Source organism: Blennius ocellaris, assembly GCF_963422515.1.
Source record: "Blennius ocellaris genome assembly, chromosome: 9".
Classification (NCBI taxonomy): domain Eukaryota; kingdom Metazoa; phylum Chordata; class Actinopteri; order Blenniiformes; family Blenniidae; genus Blennius; species Blennius ocellaris.
In genome coordinates, this window is record NC_137658.1 from 812,982 (window position 1) to 833,903 (window position 20,922).

General features: G+C 44.6%; 1 protein-coding gene across 1 annotated transcript; it reads left to right on the forward strand.

The window, feature by feature from the left end:
- Positions 1-640: 640 nt before the first annotated feature.
- gpm6aa (glycoprotein M6Aa) lies at positions 641-20,059 on the forward strand (the record flags this gene model as incomplete). Its single annotated transcript, XM_080502337.1, has 7 exons — positions 641-677; positions 12,109-12,301; positions 13,145-13,301; positions 14,846-14,999; positions 15,616-15,692; positions 16,438-16,503; positions 19,907-20,059. The coding sequence occupies 7 exons, from the start codon at positions 641-643 to the stop codon at positions 20,057-20,059; spliced, it is 837 nt and encodes a 278-aa protein (XP_080358463.1).
- Between the last annotated feature and the right edge of the window lie 863 nt (positions 20,060-20,922).

The window sequence follows — 20,922 nt, forward strand, 5'->3', positions numbered from 1 at the left end:
CCTCGTCTCCCCCCATTATTTAAGAGGAGGCTGAGTTAATGCAGTGCAGCCAGTGGCGTTGGGGGGGGGGTGGGGGGGGGGGGGGGGATGAGACCATTCTGCCAGGATTCGGGGGGGTTCAGGGTGGGCCAGACACATAAGAACTCTGCTGAGGACTCAGTTCAGTCCAAAGGTTTATATTCCAGCTCGGATTTTTCCCACACTTGCTGCTTTTTTTTGGGGGAGGGGGGGGGTTTAATCCCGTCTCTCCCCCAACATGCCTCCCTGCTCAAACTGCAAACCCCCTTTTGTCACACATGGGCTTTCCTGCCCGACCACAGAGACCACCCTCCGCTCAGTCTAGGCCCCCCTCCTCCTCCTCCTCCTCCTCCTCCTCCTCCTCCTCCTCCTCCTCCTCCAGGGACCAGGGAAGGTTCTCAGCACTTGCCACGGCAGCTCGCGATGGACAGCACCACAAAGGCTCAGTAATCCCTCCCATCGCCCAGGCAGACAGGAACCGCGGCTGACAGCCGACCTCAGCCTTCGGGAAGGGACCGTTTGACAGCGAGGAGACAGGGGAGGCGGCTGCGTGGATTAAACTCCCTCCAGAAGAAATAAGCTTCCCCGTAGTCCGCGAGGTTGCAAACACAACAAAAGCACAATGGAAGAAGACATGGACGAGGGGCAGACCCAGAAAGGTAAGGGAGCGTTTCAGGGTTTTTGAATGACGTTGAGTGTCAGTCGTGTCCCGGCGGATGTCTTCTGTGTGTCTGTGCTCCTTCCTTTTGTCCACTCGGGTGGAAGTGCCGGTCCGGACGGTCAGTTTGGCAAGCCACAGGGTGTGAAGCCGCCTCGCCTTTGTTTGTTTGATGAGGCTTTCATGCCTGTGGAGGAAACATGAGGAGGGCTGAGCCGGTCCGAGCTCCCGCCCTTTAATCCACCGGCGCTCAGGTTGGGTCCTTTGTGAACGCAGCCTGCACCCTGGATGTGGTGCAGCTTTTCCCTTTTTCATTTATTTATTTATTTATTTTTGCTCATTTCACAGGGGGCGACTGTTTGCTTTGTGCAAAGTGGAATGGCTATTTATACTTCACAACCCCCCCCCCCACCATCTGCATGAATGATTCAGCCGGGAGGAGGTTGTGTCTCTTTCTGCTTCCAGGCAAATTGAGAGAAAAAAAGGACATTTTCAATAAAGCACCATTATTGTGTGAGGGAGTCACAGACAAAAGGTGAGCTTTAATGTGGCGGCCATGCAGGAGCCACCTTCCTGCAGTTTGCTCTCCCGCCCTGTCAGGACTCATGTGACAGGCATGGCTTCGTATGTTTGTGTTTTCCTGCCTCTTCCATGCAGCACACACTCTCTCTCACACACACACACACACACATACATGAAGTAGAGCAGTTGCCATGGCGCCGGCCAAATGCAGTCATTATCTCCTCTCCTCCTCACCCACTGCTGCCCATGACATTTGAGCAACACAGGAATAGTTGGCTGTGTCTGAGGATGTGGGAGTGACGGGATCGAAAAGAGGTGCAGAGACGAACTGAGGAAGAGGAATAAAGGATAATGTGGGGAAACGTCCTCGTCTTGGTTGGAAACTCTTGACGCTCAAACGCGATGAAATCAAATAAAACTGGTGACCCTTGTTCTGAATAAACAATATGAACAGCGGCAGATGGATTTTCACTCGTTCGGCCGTGAAAACAGAGAGGAACCGATTCTAACGAGTGTTTTTCTACAGCGATATGCAGATGACGTAATTGTTTTTCGGTGTCACTCGCCAAACTTTGACGGCGAGAAAAAAAAGCCAAACTCCAGCGCTTTGAGCGGAGGAACTCTGAGATGTTCTACAACAAGCTTTTTACTCAACACGTCAACGATTCCACGAGTGGGATTGTGACACTGCTCACACTTACGCAACAGAAACCACCCGTTAGTCACAATTCTGGCACTCAAACGCTTTATCACTACAATAGTGCCATGAACGCAAATGAATGACCTAAATATGATGAAAATATAGATTTATTACAGTCACATTGTGCATGTTTTGTTTGCTATTTGTAAACTTCAAAGCTTATAGCGGCTTGTTTCTCATGCAAGTGCATGTGAGTGTATTTATTGTCGAATAGACAACCACTTCAGTTTTTCCCAATAAAAGCAACTCCCGTTCCCAAGAAGAACACAATACTACACACTGACACCCCAAAATAAGAAATAGATGATATTATTGTTCATTGATGCAGCAAAAACCAGCGGACAAAATAACATTACGGTGTCGTTTTGACGCTCCACAGATACAAGTGGAATTACGTCACTTGTTTGTTAGACCAGCAGTCATGTGGAGGTGAAAACACCTTAAAGTACAGAAGGAATTAAACTCTGGATCTAAAGTATTTCCTTGCTCCTTCATCCTCCTCATACGGCGTTTCCTCTGCTGGGTTGAGTTCTGATGAACACCACCGCCGCCTTGTCTGCTTTGGATTTTCATCCTGAGAAAAAGCTGCGAAGTCGCCGCTGTGAGATTCGTTATTTCAGGCCGAGAGCCACGGCCGGGGCGCCGCACTCACACTCCATCACCGCCAGGATAATGAATAACGCCACGTAATTAAAAGCAAAAACAAACTTGCTGAGGAGGAAAAACATCCAGTCTGGCCCCGGAGTCGTTTATTTTCTTCTTTCTAACTTAAAAACTTAAATAAATGCCAGTGGAACGTTGTTCTGATGTGGGAAATGTGATTCCTGACTTTCCTGAACGTTTCTGCTTCGGAACACGTCGATCTGATGTTGAGGTTAAAAGCAAGCGTTAAAAAAACAAAAAAAACAAAAAGCCCAATAACACGCGCCTGATTGAATTCCGGTGTGTTGCAGATGTGAGAGAACTCAAACTCTCGGGACGGCGGCTCTGGAGGTTCTAGACCAGTGTGTGTGAAGTACAACAATGAAAACTGACAGAGGCTGATCTAAAAACACTCGATCGGCAAAAATGACATTCAAAACCGCCCTTGGTCAGAATTTGACCCCCGATAATTAATGACGCAACACCTTTCACAATAAAACAACGAGTCCAACTTATGTGAAATGAGACTTTAGACATGTAAACTCAAAACAATTTCCCAGATGATGACAAATTGTTTTAATCCCGAATACGAGATCCAGATACAGGTGAATGAGGGTTTTTTTGCAAATATAATAATATCTGATTTCCTTTAATATGTATATTTCAGAATAGACTGGTAAATTCTTGCAGTTACTAAAGGATCAAAAGAAGGAAAGACGTTGACATTTGTCCAGATCTGCAGTTTAATGTGATGTTTGACTTGTTCGGCCTCCAGAGGTCAGAGGTCAGATCAGGTGGATGTGGCCCCTCAACTGAAACCAGTTTGACGCTCCTGGTTTTGTCGACGTGCAGTTTGAGTCTCGGTAAAGATTATTGAAGGAGGCAGGTGTCACCCGACCTCCTGGATCTCTCTTCCGACGCTGCTGATCTCTGATCGTGAGTCAGAAGCGGCAGGTGAGCACTTCTCACCTGAGCTGCTGGCCAATAGCACCCCCCCTCCTCCACCCCCCCTCCTCCACCACCACCACCACACCTCCTGGACTCCAAACGCACCCCGAGATGTGCCTGTGAGGCCGAAAACCAAGAAAGTTCTGTCAGACGCGTCAGACTGTCGGTACACAAACCAAACAAAACACCCTTTTGCAGACGATTCGCGACTTTTGCCGCCGAGTGGAAAAACTGAGAAAGGCACACCTGTCAGCCCCGGCCGAGCCAAGACTCCACTGTGCTAAGCTCCACTCCTCCGTCTGTCGGCTCCGTCGCCTCCATCGCTTGGCGAAGCATGAGTCCGGTGGCATTGTGGCGTTTTTGTGGGCTTCGGTTCGGTTTCCGCAGTTAATCTTCTCATTAATGATTGAATTAATTATTAAAGTGGGGAAAGAGCGATGCTTCTCATTGAACAGCCTTCAGTGGAATGAATTGATTGAGTATCGATTTCACGAGAGTGTATGAGAGGAACTCCGTCATGTCAGCACATCGTACGACACGTTCCCGGATTATGTGCCCCCCCCCCCCCCTTCGCTCCTCTCATTGTCCTCAAGCTTAACTTTCCTCAGTCCGGGACACAAAAAAAACTTCCTCCAATTGTTCCTCTGACATTTGAAGAGGCTGCTGGTAACTTCTGAAGGAGTGACGGGCTTCACGTCGGGGTTCAGAAGGTGTTTGAAGTATAATGATGCACTCTGGGGCCTTCTGGAACGTTCCGCTCTGCGCCTTCACGGTGACGTCTTAATGATCGGGGCCATCGGCGCCGTTTGTGGAGGGAGGAGGCGGCGGTTCAAATGGAACGGCGGCAGATTAAAGAAATGTGATTCGAATAGCGATGAGTGACTGGGAATTCAAATACGTGATGTCATCAAATGACCACAACAATCAGGGACTAGGAGCTGCAGCAGGAGGAGCAGGGCCATAGACCTATAGAACTAGAATCTACTGACGCTAGCAGCAGGAGGAGCAGGGCCATAGACCTATAGAACTAGAATCTACTGACGGTAGCAGCAGGAGGAGCAGGGCCATAGACCTATAGAACTAGAAGCTACTGACGCTAGCAGCAGTAGGAGCAGGGTCATAGACCTATAGAACTAGAAGCTACTGACGCTAGCAGCAGGAGGAGCAGGGTCATAGACCTATAGAACTAGAAGCTACTGACGCTAGCAGCAGGAGGAGCGGGGCCATAGACCTATAGAACTAGAATCTACTGACGGTAGCAGCAGGAGGAGCGGGGCCATAGACCTATTGAACTAGAAGCTACTGACGCTAGCAGCAGGAGGAGCGGGGCCATAGACCTATAGAACTAGAAGCTACCGATGCTAGCAGCAGGAGGAGCAGGGCCATAGACCTATAGAACTAGAAGCTACTGACGCTAGCAGCAGGAGGAGCGGGGCCATAGACCTATAGAACTAGAAGCTACTGACGCTAGCAGCAGGAGGAGCGGGGCCATAGACCTATAGAACTAGAAGCTACTGACGCTAGCAGCAGTAGGAGAAGGGTCATAGACCTATAGAACTAGAAGCTACTGACGCTAGCAGCAGGAGGAGCAGGGCCATAGACCTATAGAACTAGAAGCTACTGACGCTAGCAGCAGGAGGAGCGGGGTCATAGACCTATAGAACTAGACTTATTCACAGGATTTTGCGCAGGTTTCTGTTTCTAAAGATCTATGTGCTCTGTCTTCTTCTGTGTTTTTGGTGTGTTTGGTGAGTCACAGCGCCCCTAAAGGCCTGTCAGGTGTACTACATGTGTACTACATGTGTACTACATGTCCTGGAGCCTCGTGTTGAGCCGAGTTCATAGTAACGTGTGGACGGAATCGTTTTAGGAAACGGCCGGGGAGAAAAAAGATGGTTGTGCCTGGTGTGGATGTGGCCTCAGACCCCGTTGACGCGATGATGTTTAAGTAAAACCATCTCGTTTTTGCATTTTTCAATTTAATTCAATTCAACTCAAAGTGTTTATTGTCATATGCACAGCAAAGAGCTGTGTTTCCCCGTATAGTGATATTCTTACTTTACTGCCCACACTGAACGCCACATCAATTTCTAAAAAAAACAAACAATGAAAACCATAAAAACTATAATAATTTAACAGTGAGCAGCAAACACTGAGCAAGAGAAACATAAACCTGTACATTAAGCAATGCAAAAATACAAGACAAAATGTCAACAATCTGGAATAGATGTAGTGAGGAGGCCAGGCCACGAGGTGGCACTGTTGTTTGTTTTTGTAATGAAACCACATTGTTATTGTGGCGTCAAAATAAAAGCCCCAAGTCCCAGAAGAACAAGGACTGGGAGTCTTGACATGACGGAGAGGACGTCGTTCTGATCGTTCATCTACTGAGCATGTGCAGAACTGCTCAGTTACTATGGAGACGGGTCCACAAAGTTTCGTTTTCGTCCGTTTACACGGGGACAGACCCCGAGCGTTTTCATAAACGCTCCACCCTGGGAGCCATTTTCTAAAAGTTGCACCTCCAGTGACTGCGAGCACCGTTGTCGTGGAAACGGACACACAAAATGCAACAAGGGTTTTTCCACTTAAAACCGTCAAATGTCATTTATTGCCAATGTGATTTTAAAGTTAATGAATTATTTTACACAAATGAGAGTCGACAGCCCGACTTCACATTGATTTAAAAAAAACAACAACATTGATTTTGTGTGTTTTGTCCAGTTTGCTTGCTTAAAGTGGTTTTAATTATTGAATGACGGGATAAATAATGAAGCACATGTTTATTAATACATTGATTGTTTGGCTGAAATAAGCATTGTTCTTGTGAGGCTCATTAGAATTTACAAGTGTAGCTTAATTGGATGAACTGAAGTATTTGGGTTAGTCAGAGCAAAGAATATTAAGAAACTCTAATGAGGCAAAAAAAAAATGAATGTAACTGTGTCGTTTGTTGTCCCATTTAATGAAGCTGATGATCGGCTGGTATTGTCCTGATCTATTGTCAGGAAGCCGCTAGTGTTTTTTTTAAGATTTTCAAGACAAAGCTCATTAAAAAAAAAAAAGTTACCCGCAAATAATACAGATAAAAAAAAAAAAACATGCCAGTGTCTCATTGGACGTCGTTGGAGACAAAAGGTCCGACTTCGCTTCTGCAGGCGAGTTCAGGGACGAAGTCTGAGGACCCGGACCCGGCCTGCAAAGACCCTGTTCCACCCGGAGGGCCTGTGTGTGTGTGTGTGTGTGTGTGTGTGTGTGTGTGTGTGTGTGTGTGTGTGTGTGTGTGTGTGTGTGTGTGTGTGTGTGTGTGTGCGTGTGTGTAATGCGTCTCATTCACTATTGTCCCAGTGAATTTGTTGATATACAGTAAGTGGGTCACGGCTCTGAAGTACCCGGTCTATTCTCAGATTTTGCACCGCGGTCGGCATGGCAACCATACTGGTTGATTAAACATGCGCAGAGGAGATGCAGGAGCTGAAAAAAAAAAAAAAAAAAAAGGGGGGGGGGAAAGAAAACCTGCTCGCTACAGGGGGAGGAGGGGGGGAGAGGGGGGGGAGGGGGGGGGGAGGGGGGGGGAGGGAGGGGGGGTTGCATTAAAGAGGAACGAGGAGAGTGAGGAGATGAGAGTACGCCCATTACCCTCAGACTGACACAGACACACCATCCCCCCACCGAGGACCTCACCCCCCCCCACCCCACCCCCCCTCCATGACCCCCCCCCCCCTTCCAACCCCTCTGCTAACTAATAACTGCTGCACAAATGTGCAGAACATTAGGTCTTATTGGATGTGTGCTGGTGCAAGTCAACATCTAATACACACACAAGACGGATAATCCAATTCTGTGTCGTCTCCTTTAATGGATTTCTTTAATTTCCTCCCCCGATACAGAAGCTTATTAATGTTTCTCCCAGTCTGCCAATGCATCGAATGCAAAAGTTAAGAAGAAGAAGAAGAAGAAGAAGAAGAGGAAGAACGATTTCCTTTTGCAGCGCGAGAACAAGAATCATGTCAGTTGAAGAGGCGAGAGGAAGGAGTGTCTGGAAGGAAGAGCAGATCAGAGGCGCTGCGGAGCTTCGCCGCTCCCGTCCCGGGATTTTCTCTTCACGCGTGAACGAACTCAGACGTGACATTTGGAGAAAGAGAATCGACCCTGACAGTTCAGTTTCCAGTGGAAACGCCGAGCGGGGGCGTCACTATTTCTTATTCTCTGCTGCGTTCGCACAAGTAACAACGACAAAAAAACACACAAAAAAAAAAACCGAGGGGGTCGAGACGATTCGGGCCTGATTTCGTCGTTCGTTGTTTTGGCGCTTCCCCTCGTTTGCAACTCCGATGGTCGTTCCCGTGACGCGCCGCATAATCGACATTACCTGAGAGACGACTGAAATGAAACCCGACTGGGAACATTATTGCCGAGTCCTAAAATGTCATTATTCATCAGGTGAATGATTTACGTCTCGATACGGATTTTAAAAAATTCTTCAAAGAAACAAACCAGTTGGGCTTTTCGATTTTCACTATAAAAGCACATTGGAATGACTGTAATGTATTTAAAAATGTCTTTTTTTTAATAATAAAAAAAAAAAAAAAGATGATTCCAAGTGAAATCTCTGCCAGTTAAAGCTGAAAAAAAAAATTTTATAAAAAGAAACAAACCAGCGAGTTTCACTTTGGTGATTGTTGATTGGCTCGGTGGGAATCTGAGGGTGTGCTTCTTCTTTTGCCTGGTCGGATGCGACCCTGACAGATGGAGGAGAGGTGGGGGGGTGGAGGGGTGGTGGTGGGGGGGGGGTCCCTCTCTCTTTGTATTATCGAGGCGCCTTCTGGTGATTGGACCGTGGTGTTTGGGGTTTGAATAAACTGAGCTTTGTTTTGTAGCGGATGAAATATTTAAAACCCCTCCATCGTTTCTAATCGTGTTTCTCTTTGTTCACACCGACTCTTGGAGGGTTTTTTTTTTTTTTTTTAAGAAGAAGACAAAGAAAAAACTGTTCTTTTTTAACCATTTTTGAGAGAAATGGGTCATTTTGGACGTTGTGAAACATCCAATCAGCCTAAATGAGCAACTTTAATCCCCGTTAGACGCGAAAGGAGCTGAAGCACAGCGAGTCCAGAGTTCAGTCATAAACACAAACCAAAACCTCATTTCAATCACGTTTCCCGTTCAAATCGCCAACCGACAAAGCAGCGTTTACACCGAGATCCAGCCGGATACCTGCGACCTCCCGTCGGCCGGGGGAGCCTTTATTTTTATCGTAGGGTAATGCGGGGCTATGCCGAGAGTATGAATTATGAATGTGCGAGGCCGGCGCTGTGCCGCTGCCACCTCTGAATTATGGATCAAGCATCCAGCCGCTCTGAAGAGAAAGTACTGCGCCGCCGCCGCCCGCCATTTCTCAGCGGCTCAGTCTCGCAGTCAGTTAAGATCAATGAAGAGTTACGGAGAGGAAGTGAGACCATGTGCCGCTATGAGAGGTGAAGTTGTGTTTAATGTAGTGAGGGCGACACTTTATGTATCCGGCGCCGAACACAAATCACGGCCCCGGAACCCGACGACGGGGATGGAATAGAGACCCGCCGTCTACCTGGAGTCCATTTTTCCGTCACGTCTCACTTTAATCCCGCACTTTTCCTCCTCCGACGTTCGTTTCTCCGTCTCAGAACGAGCGGCAGACGACCAACGGGAACGCGACTTTTATTCACGTCGCGGTCAAGTCACGGGAATTTAACCCTCGGATGCTCAACCTACCAGAAACTACACTTTTCCACACGTGGGGTCAAAAATGACCCCCAATTCAAATCAATGCGTTTTTGCAATATACTGGGTTGTTATTCTTTAAAATCTTTAAAACAAAGAGTTGTAATATTTTAATATTCCAGGTATTCCTCATAAAACGCGTTTGCGACATGAGGCCATTTGCATTTTTATTTATTTTTTCATTAATTTTAAGAAATTGCAGTTTTTGTATCACGACCTCACTCTTCCACAAGCAGTTCCTCTGGAATCTTCTGTGAAACTTTAATTCTTAGCAACTCTGACAGTCCTACTTACACATGTGATGTCATCTTATACATCTAATACAACTTTGACTGTCAATACTGTCCCACTTACACATCTGATGTCAGCAGTCTCACCACCCTGGAGGTTATTTTTACTCAGCAACTGTAAGCATTATCTCCATTTATGAACTTATTTTTGACAGATTATGATGTGTGATCAGATTAGCCTACTTTGTAGTTGGCTAACAGTGTATTTAGGCAGGTAACACAGTATTGTGTTCGAAGCGCCGGGTCCATTTAAGTCAATTCATCTTCAGCCCGAATGAAGGACGGCGAGATTTTAACTGAAGCCACTTTTTTTTAATCTGGGAGCAGAAAAAGGTAAATAATGCAGAAGCGATGAACCTTGATTGAGGCCACGACATCAATCTTTGATACCGTCTCCGCTCTCCCTACATGTAAAGCACAGACCCCCCACGGCTGCAGCGCCGAGGCTCACCGAGGCGTCTGGGAGGACGTCGGCATGAATTTACGTTCCGGGCGAGGAGGAAATAACTGCAGTCACTTGAGGTGACGGAAGAGAGTTCCGGTTTTAGACAACAGGGGGCGGCTTCACTGGAGTTCAGATTCCTTTGCACGGTGCTGATGAAAACAAGCTTCGCGCAGAGGATGACGGGTGACTTTATCATTTACAAAAAACCGTCTCACAGACCCTGTTAGGACAACAATTTCATTGAAAACGTCACTTCCTGTCTGCCACAGGGTTTAGTTTTCAGAGTTTGTCCAGTTTTCATTTTGAGACACGTCGAAAAGGGACGTGGGAATTCATGGTGCGAAGCTGAAGTTGAAGCATGTGCAGAAGGAAAACAGGTAAAAGATGCAGCCCGCGAAATCAGACTCTCCACCACAATTTGGGGTTTGGCTCAGGGAATTTGTTGGGATTTTACACATTGAAAAGTTGAGGTATGAGGTCTCAGGAAACTCTCAAAAATTTCAGGTTGTATGGGGACCAACATTAAGATATCTGAAGCTGTAGTTGATCCCTAATATCTATAATTTACGTGGACAATGTAAGATGAGGTGGACATTCACAGATTGTTAAATAACTTTATAACCCCTTTATGAGTGTTTTGTTCTGATCTGTTTTGGTTTTGTTTTTTGTTTTTTTGTTTTTTTTGTTTGTTTTTGTGTTGTTGTTTCGTTTGGATTTGTGTATTGCTTTTTCCTAATTTTCAAAAATACTTGAAGGAATATTATTTGTTCTTAAGGCACCTTGACATTTAATTGTATGGATGCTAATCGAGCGATATTTGTCTCTGCATTTCTACTGTGATGTTGTAATTTGCCTTGTTAAAGTAAAAAAACTCAATAAATATATATTAAAAAAATAAAATAAAAAAAAAGATGCAGCCCGCCAATTAAAAGTTGTCACAATACTATTGTACTCTGGGATGCCGGCGTTTAGACGAGGTGGAAAAAAGCCAAAATGACCGATTTTCGCTGGAAACGGTCGTGGAAACGGGGCGTTGGTCTTTCTGACGGTTGATTGTAAAGAGAGTGTTTGTGTTTGAGGGTCAAGATCTGTTGGAGAGGTGAAGGTTTCTAGGGGCTCTGCAGGAACTAAATTAGCTTTGCGACAAAACTCAAGTGTGAAGCTCCTGGAGACGTTTCAGCTCTTCGGCATTGAGCTGAGAGACGCTGAGGGACAGAGGACGTCCTTCTGTCTCCCAACCAAATCAAAGACGTCATTGTTTGATCCCGTTTGCTTCCCTCGGCTGCCTTTTCGTTAAACGAGCGCGGTTTGTGCTTCTGGTTTGATAAAAGGAGGAAAACAAGACTCAGATCTGTCCGTCCAAATTCTTGACTCGTGTCACGAGTACTGAGTAATCCTATGAGTACTAAGTAATCCTCACCTCGGGAGGAAGAGTCTACTGTTTCACTGCGGAAACACTCGGGTCTCCGACTCAAGACACACAAACGGAGGCTGAATTTACACTTTCCTCACTCGTCTTCCTCAAATCTGTGGACGTGGAGCCTCGACGTTCTCAGTGTGAAGCTGAGAAGCCTGGAAAAAAAAAAAAAAAAAAAGCGCCTCGGTGAAGTCGTGTCACACAACAGGTTAAAAATGAAGCGTGAAGCAGGAGATTACATCACTGAGGATGAAGATTATCTGGGCAGGCCGGTCGGGCTGCACCAAGCCCAGCAGCTACTTGGTATTCCTGTCAGGTCCAGATCGGAGGGAGGAGGAGGAGGAGGAGGAGGAGGGGGAGGAGGAGGAGGAGGGTTACCGCTCCGACTCTGACTCTCGCCCAAGTGAGGAAGACGAGATAAGCACAAAAGCACGGCGCTAAAAACATTCCGAAGTCCTCTTTCCTTCCCTCTTCGTTTATCAGGCCGGCTGCTTTCAGAACAAAGACGGCAGATTAATTCTCATTATGTAAATGATCATCAACACACACACACACACGCCTCCAAAATAAAATGAGTAAATCGAGTACTGCAACCGAAATGTCTTGCTGAATTATGTGAATTGACTCGACTCCAGACGATGTTTTTATCTCTGGTTGCAGAAACGTTTTGATTTGAAGGGTTGCTCACGGCTTCCTGTCTGTCCTCAGGATGCCTGGAATGCTGCATCAAGTGTCTGGGGGGGATTCCTTACCCCTCCCTCATCGCCACCATCCTGCTGTACGCCGGCGTGGCGTTGTTCTGCGGCTGCGGACACGAGGCCCTGTCCGGCACCGTCACCATCCTGCAGAACTACTTCGAGGTGGTGAGGAGCCCCGTGGACGCTCTGGACGTGTTCACCATGTGAGTACCGCCCCGCTAACGCCGTCACGCTAACTTGTAATGACGCTAACCTGCAGCCACGCTAGCCCGTCGTCACGCTAGCCTGACGTCACGCTAACCTGACGTCACGCTAATCTGTCGTGACGCTAACCTGTCGTCACGCAAACCTGACGTCACACTAATCTGACGTTGTGCTACCCTGACGTCACGCTAACCTATCATCACGCTAACCTGACATCACGCTAACCTGACATCACGCTAACCTGTAATCACGCTAACCTGACGTCACGCTAACTTGACGTCACGCTAATCTGTCGTCACGCTAACCTGTAATCACGCTTACCTGACGTCACGCTAATCTGACGTCACGCTAACCTGACATCACGCTAACCTGGCATCACGCTAACCTGTAATCACGCTTACCTGACGTCACGCTAATCTGACGTCACGCTAACCTGTCGTCACGTTTTTTTTCTTCTTCACACCTATATTATTTTAAAGAACTTGATCTGTCTGCTCATGTCTGAATAAGAATGTTTAAACCATAATTTTAAAATTAAAATTAAAAAAACTATTTAAAATATCTATTTTATCACACTAGATATTCTATATTATTCGATATAATGCATAACTGACATTAAATGATCCTGATTAACTCAATAGACTGGACATATGTTTGAAAATAAACAATTTGTTTCCGAACTAATCAAACAAATGGACATTTTCCAAAAGACGGGTTTAAAACAGTCACATTTATTTTTTTTCACACTAACAACAACACAGGCTTTATATTATTAATGTCTCACGGGTTTGAATACCAGAAGGACAGGTTGCGCTACATGGTTGTCTCCATTCCTTCTGCAGGATTGACATTATCAAGTACGTGATTTACGGCATCGCGTCGGCTTTCTTCGTCTACGGCATCCTCCTGATGGTGGAGGGATTCTTCACCAGCGGCGCCATTAAAGATCTGTACGGCGACTTCAAGATCACCACCTGCGGACGCTGCGTCAGCGCTTGGGTACGACAACATACGGCAACACAAAACAGCGTTTTGCTGTTTGCAAAACGCTCATTCGAGTCAGTCAAAGTGAGCTTTATTGTGAATTCCACTGTGCCTACGAGACACGGAGGATTTTCGTCACGCTGGCTCTCCTACTGTGTCAACATGTATCACCCAGGATAGAAAAGATAGAATATAGACAAAGTATATCAGCAAAAATTGAATAAAAATAGGAAAATGGAGAATACAGGCAGGAAAAGACAGATTTTTAAAATAGAAGTTTAAAAACACAGAAATCGTGGTCACATTCATTGTTGATTGCAGTAAAACACATAGAAACTCACATTAAGGGCTGTAATTTAGCCTCCTTTATACAGAATCTCAGTGAAATCAGGCTTTCATTTTGTGTTTTTGGGTGCTGGAGCCTGAACAGCTCAGACAAACCCTGAATCCAATCTGGACTTCTAAATAAAAGGAGGATCTTCATACCGACCATGATTCAGAGTTCATGATTCTTCTCACTGTTGCTGCGCCACGTTCAGGGGAATCACTTGGTAATGAGGCTCGATAAATGTCAGCTCATGTCCCGGGACTTTCCCTTTGAAGGCTGAGTGATCAAAGGTTTTTCAACCGCTCGCGCTTCCAGCTTCCTTTGAATTTGTGCAGAAAGGAAGTTAAAAGTACTTTTATTTTGACACCATAATAACCATCCAACTTGCCACTTTTATTTTGACGGTCACCGTTTTAACAATCTAATCTGGTACTTTTATTTTGACAGTCACCATGATAGCAATCTAACCTGGTGGTCTGTCCACTGGAGTGTTTGTGTTCTCCTGTCGTTCATGTTTAGAGTCTATTGTTTGCTGCATTTGTGTGTGTGTGAGGTTTAAAAAAACAAAAAAACTAAACAACCAACAACAGCACCCACTAGTGGCCCAACATGAAAACTACATTGTTTTCAATTATGTTGCTGTGGAATATTTTTGAAACAAAAAGGCAAAAATGATGTGTTATGCTACTTGTGACCACAGACTTCATTAATCCAGGATGATTAAACAGGTGGAGGTAGAGAACAGGCGGAGGTAGAGAACAGGTGTATGTAGAGAACAGGTGTAGGCAGAGAACAGGCGGAGGTAGAGAACGGGTGGAAATAGAGAACAGGTGGAGGTAGAGAAAGGCCTGGAAACTAAATATAACCAAATACCAATTAGCCAATTAGCTGTTTAGCTGCTGGACTTGTCAAACCCGGAGCTTTGAAAGAGGCGTTGATGAGGAAGGGGTTAGGGTAAGGGTTGGGGGTAAGGGTAAGGGTTGGGGTAAGGGTTAGGGTAAGGGTTAGGTCAAGCATTAGGGTAAGGGTTAGGGTTAGTTTAAGGGTTGGGGTAAGAGTTGGGGGTAAGGGTAACGGTTAGGCTAAGGGTTAGGGTAAGGTTGGGGTTAGGGTTAGGGTTAGGGTTAGGGTTAGGTTAAGGGTTAGGGTAAGGGTTGGGGTAAGGGTTGGGGGTAAGGGTTAGGTTCAGGTTCATCTGCTCCCCGGTTCATCCCCCTGCTCCTCCCCCCAGTTCATCATGCTGACGTACATCTTCATGCTGGCCTGGCTCGGCGTCACGGCCTTCACCTCCCTCCCCGTCTTCATCTACTTCAACATCTGGAATATCTGCCAAAACGCCACGGTGCTGGAGGGGGCGATGCTCTGCCTGGACCCACGGCAGTACGGTAAGGACACCCGTCCTCCGCCGCCCCGTAGCACCCGAACACCTTCTCAGCACCTCTCGGCGCTTCACACCAGTCTAATGACGCTTCATTTGCTGGTTTATGCCAGAAGGAACATTAATTTTCCACAAAAAGACACTGTAAACTCTGTGAAAGGGGAAGGCTTGTCCGTCAAACGTATAAATCCTCGAGTTTCCTCACAAATTAGTCCAACGATCCAGGAAAAGACATGATGTCAAGCCGGCACGAAGGTCCACGGTATCTGCAGTCTCATTACTCTAATTAGAGACGCGTCTCACAGTCCATTAGTCTCCGACAGCCACTGATCCGTCTCTCTGGGTCAACAACCTTTTATGATTTGTGACTGTAAAGACCCGCCATGCAGCTCTCATTGTCTCTATTGAACATTAATCTGCATGTTGACAAATTATGTCTTTTCTCATTCGTGCTGGCCGGGTTTCAGTCCACGTCTTGTTTTCTTCACTGTATTTATGAACCTCATGACTTATTTTAATTCCTCTCCATGAAGTTCAGTCGTCTTGATTCCGCCGTTGCCCAGAAGGAATTCCCCTCATGTGGAGATGATAAAGTGCTTCTCATGTTTCACGACTTCCTCCAGGTATTATTCCACTTGCCGAGGTGAAAACGGTGTGCGCCGGATCAGAACGCTTCTACAAGATGTGCGAATCCAATGAGGTACTGATTAAACAAAATGTGCTTTTTGCCTTTGAGACGAGATGTAAAATCATTTACCAGGAGTTTGTTGGGTTGATAAATTAAATCATGGTGTCTCTTACATTGTGTGCTTTTAGATTTATTATAATTTAATGACTTATTGTGCGACATGGAGTTTATAAACTTTAGTACATTAAGTTTAAATGAAAAAATGTCATTCTGAAACACGTTTGTCTTGAGTTTTGTGTTAATATATCAAGATATATCAATATATTTTGTATAGTTTCTCCTCAAGGATTTGTTACAACAGATAAGTTCTATTTTTTGCTGGTTAGGAAAGAGAAAAAATTATTTCAAAGTCAAATCAGTGACATTAAATCAAAAATAAAAGACTTTAATCCAGTTTCTCCTCAAACATAATAAACATAATCTCGGTGTCACACGTCGTGGTGTTGTACTGGTATCGGTAGCGACGACACCAGAGATAGTTTCTACTGGTATCAGATCGGATTAATGAGAACATCAGCCATCGTGTACGGTGATATTCAACAGTAACATAGATAAACCAGTGCGTCGTCGACATACGACAACGACATGACGACACACAAGTCTACCGATACATTTCTATACATTCGCCTCGTAAGTTGGGCGAGAAGATTATGTGTCTGTATGTATGAAGTATATGTTGGTTTTGTTCGGTTTAAGCTGTAGACTAATCGGCTGTTATTAACCCCCCCCCCCCGTTATTAACCCCCCCACCGTGCAGCTGGACATGACCTTCCACCTCTTCATCTGCGCCCTGGCCGGAGCTGGCGCCGCGGTCATCGCCATGGTGAGGCTCCGCAAACATTCACACACCTCAAACACGAGCAGGGAAACGTTTTTTGGTCCCGTCGTCGCGGCAACATTTCACCTGGGGAGAGAAAACATCGGCCGTGTTCCAGGCGTCCCTTTAAACAACGTACTTTTTAAGTAATTTAAACACAAAAAGTACCTTATTGTCACAATGGGTTCGTCAGTCAGAAGTCAGAAACGTGTTTTCTGAGTTAAAGAAGAGCGAAACCTGGTTGGACTTTATATAAAACAAATAAATCCTAGTTTAAACTGTTAGTAAACTTGGTCTGAATCGTCCTCGTTGATTTTATCGTAAAGTCGAGATTTCTGCTTTGACGTTTCACATTTTAGAAGTGAAGAATAAAAACTTCCAGATAAAGACTTAAGAAAAGCACAAAGCTTTAATCAATTGAATAATTAACTTCAGTAAACTCCACACGAACCAGTACATATTAACAACAATCGTTATTAATCTTTATTAAAGTACTAAAGTATTAAAATACTACATTAAAGTAGAGCGAGTATAATTGTTATATTCAGACACTCAATGCTTCTTTTCAGTCATATTTGAAAATACTTTTACTTCAAAAAAAATTCTTTATATATACTGTAACGTGTCGTGACGGACGTGTGAAACAGATATATATATATATATATATATATATATATCTTTACCACCTTAAAGAGTCAGAGACAATATCTTTACCTTTCTATTACTTCCATTACTGATGGAGGGAGAGAGAGAGAGAGAGAGAGAGAGAAAGAGAGGGAGGGGGGAGAGAAATTTTGGTGCAGTGGAAAAGACAGGTCCTCTCTCTCTCTCTCTCTCTCTCTCTCTCTCTCTCTCTCTCTCTCTCTCTCTCTCCCTCCCTCTCTCTCTCTCTCTCTCTCTGAGGCCTGGGCCTGTCATGGCGTTGTCATGGAAACAGGGAGAAGAAAGGCCGGGAGACGGTTGCAAACATCACTCAGTAATTTGCGAGGAGCCATTTTCTCAAAGTGCTTGTTGGCTGGATGACGGTGGATGTTGTGGCGGAGAGAGAAAAGAGCGAAACGTCTGCAGAGTCAGCCGTCATTTAAAAAAAAAAAGAAGAAGAAGAAGAAGAAGAGTCTGCAAACTGATCCCAAAAGAAAAACGCTGAACGCACAAAGAGAAACACAAAGAAAAGGTTGTGAACGTGTCGGTTTTGTCGTCTTTTCTCCGCGGGAAGAGAAACCGTCACTCCTGGAAACAGAGGCGGCTCTGGCCTCAGTCACCTCGCAGCACAACGCATCCATTATGAAGCCCGTTGTCATGGTAACACCAGTCAAAGTCTACCGTCAGCGTAATGCTGCCCCCTGCTGGCCCACTGCTAGAAGATGCTCAGTTAACCCGTTAGCTTCCACTGATTCAGCAACTGTTTTCTTTCAACTGCATATATATATATATTTTTTTTTCAACTTATTTTTCAACTTATTTATTTATTTATTGTGTTTTGTTTTGCTTAATTAGATTGTGCCTTTATTATATTCATACATAGTAAATTTATTGGATAGTCAAAAGATAACTTAGACACATCTTTTTAGCCCTATTTACTTATTTTTTAATAGATTTTGGAATTTATTTTCCTATTCACATATTTATATTTATATATTTCCGTATTTAAAAAAAACTCCTTTATTAACTATTATATTCTTGATTTTTGAAATATTTTCGCAAATCAAGTTGGTTTATTAGTTCTTCACACATAAACCACTTTTTGAATATATTTTTTCTATCTATCTATCTATCTATCTATCCATCTATCTATCTATCTATCCTTCAGTTTGATACATTTTTCACAAATTCTCCCCGTCACGTTCAGAATAACTAAACTTCTTAGTTTCTCATTAAACTGATTTTCCTGGATCAAGTGAGAAGGAATGAGAAGGTTGTCATCAATCATTTACATCTAAAAGGTTAAAAACTCCATTATCTTCACCGGCATGTTGAAGCATGAAGAAAATCCTAATAGTTTTTTTTGTTTTTTGTTTTTTTAACCCTGGTGTGATATTCGGGCCAGAAACGTCCACTAGGGGTCACTGTTTCCTCTTTATGCCACCATAACTTTCACTGTGTGGCTCAAATGGTATGGTTTTTACTGAGGAAGCTTACTTTTACATACAATTTAAAAATTGGATTTCAAAATGTTCACTAGGTTAATAATACGTCAAATTTACTCCCTTTGGTGGCGCTTTGAACTTTTGACTGCTGTCATCTTCTACATTGGCATTTAAATGGTTTAATTGAATTTTTGGCAATTTTGGACTGAGGTTGATTCACAGATTTATGCCAACAAAAAAAAGAATATTTATCTGATTTTCACAGCAGTAAAGTTAGAGGATGAAAACGGCCACTAACGCCACTAAAGGGAGTTTTTTGATCCGATGCTGCACAAAAACTAAATATACTTCAAAGTCAATTACGTAACTAATCTTTCACTTGATATCCAAGACTGGGATAACGTGTAAAAAATATCTTGTCTCTGGTCATTTATTATATTGAAAACAGGTAATTTTGTGTTTTTCACCTCCTAACATCAGTGAACTCATCTTCTAAACTGGCATTTAAAGAGTTAATTCAGTGTTTTTCAACCACGGTGCCGCGGCACACTGGTGTTTCCTCCAGATCTCGTCAGGTGTGGCGTGGGAAATTATCCAATTTCACATTTTTTTCAAAAAAACATTTGCTCTCACAGCGACAGTGTGTTGCAGAGTAATCATGTATAAATACTCTTCACCACTAGAGGGCAGCACAGAACTTTGCCGGTGAAATGTCAAGTGACAGACGTCAGTGTGGTTCATCTCCACCTCCTGCTACCATCTTGTATCAAAGTACTGTGTCAGTGACAGTGATGGAGAAGTTTTTGAAAACCAGGATCTCAGCTCTTCATCCATCAGGTCCAGGTTTCACACTGAGGGAGGCACTATTAAAAAAAGTCCTTGCTTTCTGGATTTACTGGATTCCTGTTGATAAAACTTTGATGAGAAAGACTTTATATTGTTAATAGAGGCTACAGAGTTTAACATTTTCACATTTTCAGGTGGAGGTGTGACTCCAGATTTTTACAAAGAAAAAAGTGTGTCTCGGCTCAAAAAGGTTGAAAAACTCTGAGTTTATTTAAAAAAAATTGTATATTAGTAGTTTTGATCAAGATTGAGGTCGATTATCAGATTTATGCAAAAAAAAAGTGAAAAAAATAAAAGCAAAAGTAAAGTTAGAGCCACTAAAGGCAGTTTTCTTGACTTGAGGGTTGATAAGATATTCTCACAACATTCCAGCTGAGACGAGGTGACGAGGCGTGACGTGTGTGTGTGTGTGTGTGTGTGTGTGTGTGTGTGTGTGTGTGTGTGTGTGTGTGTGTGTGTGACTCCTCCCCCCTCAGATCCACTACCTGATGGTGCTCTCGGCCAACTGGGCCTACGTCAAGGACGCCTGCCGGATGCAGAAGTACGAGGACATCAAGTCGAAGGAGGAGCAGGAGCTCCACGACATCCACTCCACCCGCTCCAAGGAGCGTCTCAACGCCTACACATAAAGACCGGCGTGAGGCCTGGCCCCGCCCCCTCTCCCTCCCTCCCTCCCTCCCTCCCTCTCCCTCCCTCCCTCCCTCTCTCTCTCTCTCTCCACACCATCCCCTCCTGATGGGGGGGGGGGCGGAGGATGGCGCCTAGGGCCCTCGCCACTGCTGATGTCACTGGTGCGTCATATGACAATGTGGTCTGGAGGGGGGAGGAGGAGGGTGGAGGGGGGAGGAGGGGAGGAGGGGGGGTGTGTCCTCAGCCACAAACAGCATTTCAGATGAAAAAAAAAAAAAAAAAAGCCCCTTTACCTCTCATGGATGGCGTCATGGTTCTCATTATGGCAGTCGTGTTCTTCTTGAATAAGAGTCGTTTAGTGCTGATAGTAGTTTTAGTGTCGTCGGTAGAATCAGACGTAGCAGTAGTAGTTCTGCTTTTTTTTTTTTTTTTTTTTATCATTTCGCATTTTACTTTTTCGGTTGACTTTGAAAAATGTGTGTAAAAATTATTTTGTATCTTTCATAAGATTTTATTTGATACCAAGTGTCAATTTTTTTCTTGCTCTCATGCATAATTTATTGTTGTTGTTGTTGTTGTTTTTTTTGTGATGATTTCTGAGGGGGTCAACAGGGGGCAGCAAAGGGTTTCCAAGCACATTTCTCGTGTGTGTGTTGTGTGCGTGTGTGTGTGTGTGTGTGTGTGTGTGTGTGTGTGTGTGTGTGTGTGTGTGTGTGTGTGTGTGTGTGTGTGTGTGTGTGTGTGTGTGTGTGTGTGTGTGTGAACGGGTGATCAGTTTTGAAAGAAGTAGATAAATGTCACGACACAGCTCCGGAGCATTCCAGGCCTTTTTGTCAGAGCAGCTGAACCACTGCTGGATTCA